Raw genomic sequence first — 2,500 nt, forward strand, 5'->3', positions numbered from 1 at the left:
TACATTTTCTTCCTTCCTTTCTCCTTCTCTTTCTTTCCCTAAATTCTTTTTATCCATCATTATCGCCCTCTATCTCTGTCCTGTCTTCTTTCATATTTTCACCTTTCTCTTACTCATCGCCTACAATTCCTCTCTCCCTATATTCTTCTCCATTTTTCACTACCTTCTCGTTCTCCATCTTTATCACCCCCTATGGCTCCTCCCTCCTTTCCTATATTCCTCCTTTTCATCTACCTCTTCCCACTTACAAATCCCTCCTCTTTTTCTCCTTACTCCTTCTTTTCCTACTTCCTCGTTCTGCATCTTTATCAACCCCTATCTCACCTCCCTCTTTTCCTATATTCCCCTTTTTTCACCTACCTCTTTCCTCTCACAAATCCCCCCTCCTCTTTCTTCTTCTTTCCCTACTTTCTCTGTCTCCATCTTTATCACCCTCCGTCCCTCTGCCCTCCGCCACTTCCCCGTCACAGCGTCAAGAACCTGGGAAAAATCGTGCTATTTTTATGCTGGTCAGAGAGGGAAAGTTGTTCGGGGAAGAGAACTGCGCGCGGTGAGATTCTGGGGCTGTGGCGAAGGTGTGGTGACTGTGTGATGATGTGATGTGGCGAAGGTGTGGTGACTGTGTGATGATGTGATGTAGTGAAGGTGTGGTGACTGTGTGATGATGTGATGTAGTGAAGGTGTGGTGACTGTGATGATGTGATGTAGTGAAGGTGTGGTGACTGTGTGATGATGTGATGTCGTGAAGGTGTGGTGACTGTGTGATGATGTGATGTCGTGAAGGTGTGGTGCCTGTAATGATGTGATGTGGTGACTGTGTGATGATGTGATGTGGTGAAGGTGTGGTGACTGTGATTATGTGATGTGGTGAAGGTGTGGTGACTGTGTGATGATGTGGTGATGGTGACGTGGTGAAGGTGTGGTGACTGTGATGAGATGGTGATGGTGATGTGGTGAAGGTGTTATGAGATGGTGGTGTGGTAATTGTAATGAGGTGATGTGGTGAAGGCGTGGTGACTGTGTGATGAGGTGGTGATGGTGACGTGGTGAAGATGTGGTGACTGTGATGAGGTGGTGATGGTGATGTGGTGAAGGTGTGATGAGATGGTGGTGTGGTAATTGTAATGAGGTGATGTGGTGAAGGTGTGGTGACTGTGATGAGGTGGTGATGATGTGGGGAAGGTGTGGTGACTGTGATGAGGTGGTGATGGTGACGTGGTGAAAGTATGGTGACTGTGTGATGATGTGGGGATGGTGTGGTGACTGTGATGAGGTGGTAATGGTGACTGTGATGAGGTGGTGATGGTGACGTGGTGAAAGTATGGTGACTGTGTGATGGTGTGGTGAAGGTGTGGTGACTGTGATGAGGTGGTAATGGTGACGTGGTGAAGGTATGGTGACTGTGTGATGATGTGGTGAAGGTGTGGTGACTGTGATGGGGTGGTAATGGTGACATGGTGAAGGTGTGGTGACTGTGTGATTAGGTGGTGATGTGGTGAAGGTGTGGTGACTATGTGATGAGGTGGTGATGTGGTGACTGTGATGAGGTGGTGAGGGGGTGATAGTGATGTGCGTGTTCTGGTACTGTGGTAATGTGGTGAAGGTGTGGTGATTTTGTGATAGTGATGTACGTCTTCTGGTGTTGTGGTGAACGTGTGGTGACTGTGAAAATGGTGTGATGATGAGGCGGTTATGAAGTGGACTGGTGTGGTGATAAGGCATTTTGGTGATAAGGTTGTGTGGTGATGAGGTGCTGTGGTGATGCGCATCGTCCGGTGTTGTGGTGATGTAGTGAAAGTGTGGTGACTATGGGATGAGGAGTGGGACTGAGGTGGTGTGGTGACGCGTGTCTTCTGATTTTGTGGTGGTGTAGTGAAGGTGTGGTGGTGAGGTAGTGTGGTGACGAGGGTGTGTGGTAAAGATCTGGTGTAATGGGGATGTGATGTGTAGTAGATAAGGATATGGTGTGATTATGGCTAGGTATGGTGTGGGTGTGATGTGGTATAGTTTTTGTGTGGTGTGGTAAGTTTGAAGTAACAATATGGTAATAGTGTAGATCAGAGATGAGGGAGCGTGGTGTAGTAGTGGTGTGATGAAAAGGCCTGTAGTGTGATGAAGGAGTGGTTTGTTGGTGGTGCAGGTGGATGAACGATGATTGCGTTGCTATGTTGACTGTATGGTGAGGTGAAGTGACTGGTGAAGATGGTGTAGTGTAGTGATGACTGTGGTTGGTGACTGTGTGGTGTTATGACTGTGCGGTTTTGTCACTGTATTGTAGGCACAGTGCGGTGTGATGATTGCTGTAGTTACAGTGTATTGTGGTGTGGTGACAATGTGGTGTGATGTTTTGACAGTGTAGCTTGCTTTTCTTTGAATGCATCCACGTCTTTGTTTGCAACTAATTTCTTGATTTATTCGCACATATAAATGTATGCTAATAGTCTGTCTATTTACCCTTTGATCTACGCCTTTTGCTACCTCTTTAATAATCCACATAATG

At 46.8% G+C, this 2,500-nt stretch overlaps 1 protein-coding gene across 1 annotated transcript; it reads right to left on the reverse strand.

The window, feature by feature from the left end:
- Positions 1-472: 472 nt before the first annotated feature.
- Positions 473-1,456, reverse strand: LOC138867508 (uncharacterized). Its single transcript, XM_070143357.1, has one exon. It carries the CDS (start codon positions 1,454-1,456, stop codon positions 473-475), a length of 984 nt encoding a protein of 327 aa, XP_069999458.1.
- Between the last annotated feature and the right edge of the window lie 1,044 nt (positions 1,457-2,500).

This window comes from Penaeus vannamei, chromosome 30, assembly GCF_042767895.1.
Source record: "Penaeus vannamei isolate JL-2024 chromosome 30, ASM4276789v1, whole genome shotgun sequence".
Classification (NCBI taxonomy): domain Eukaryota; kingdom Metazoa; phylum Arthropoda; class Malacostraca; order Decapoda; family Penaeidae; genus Penaeus; species Penaeus vannamei.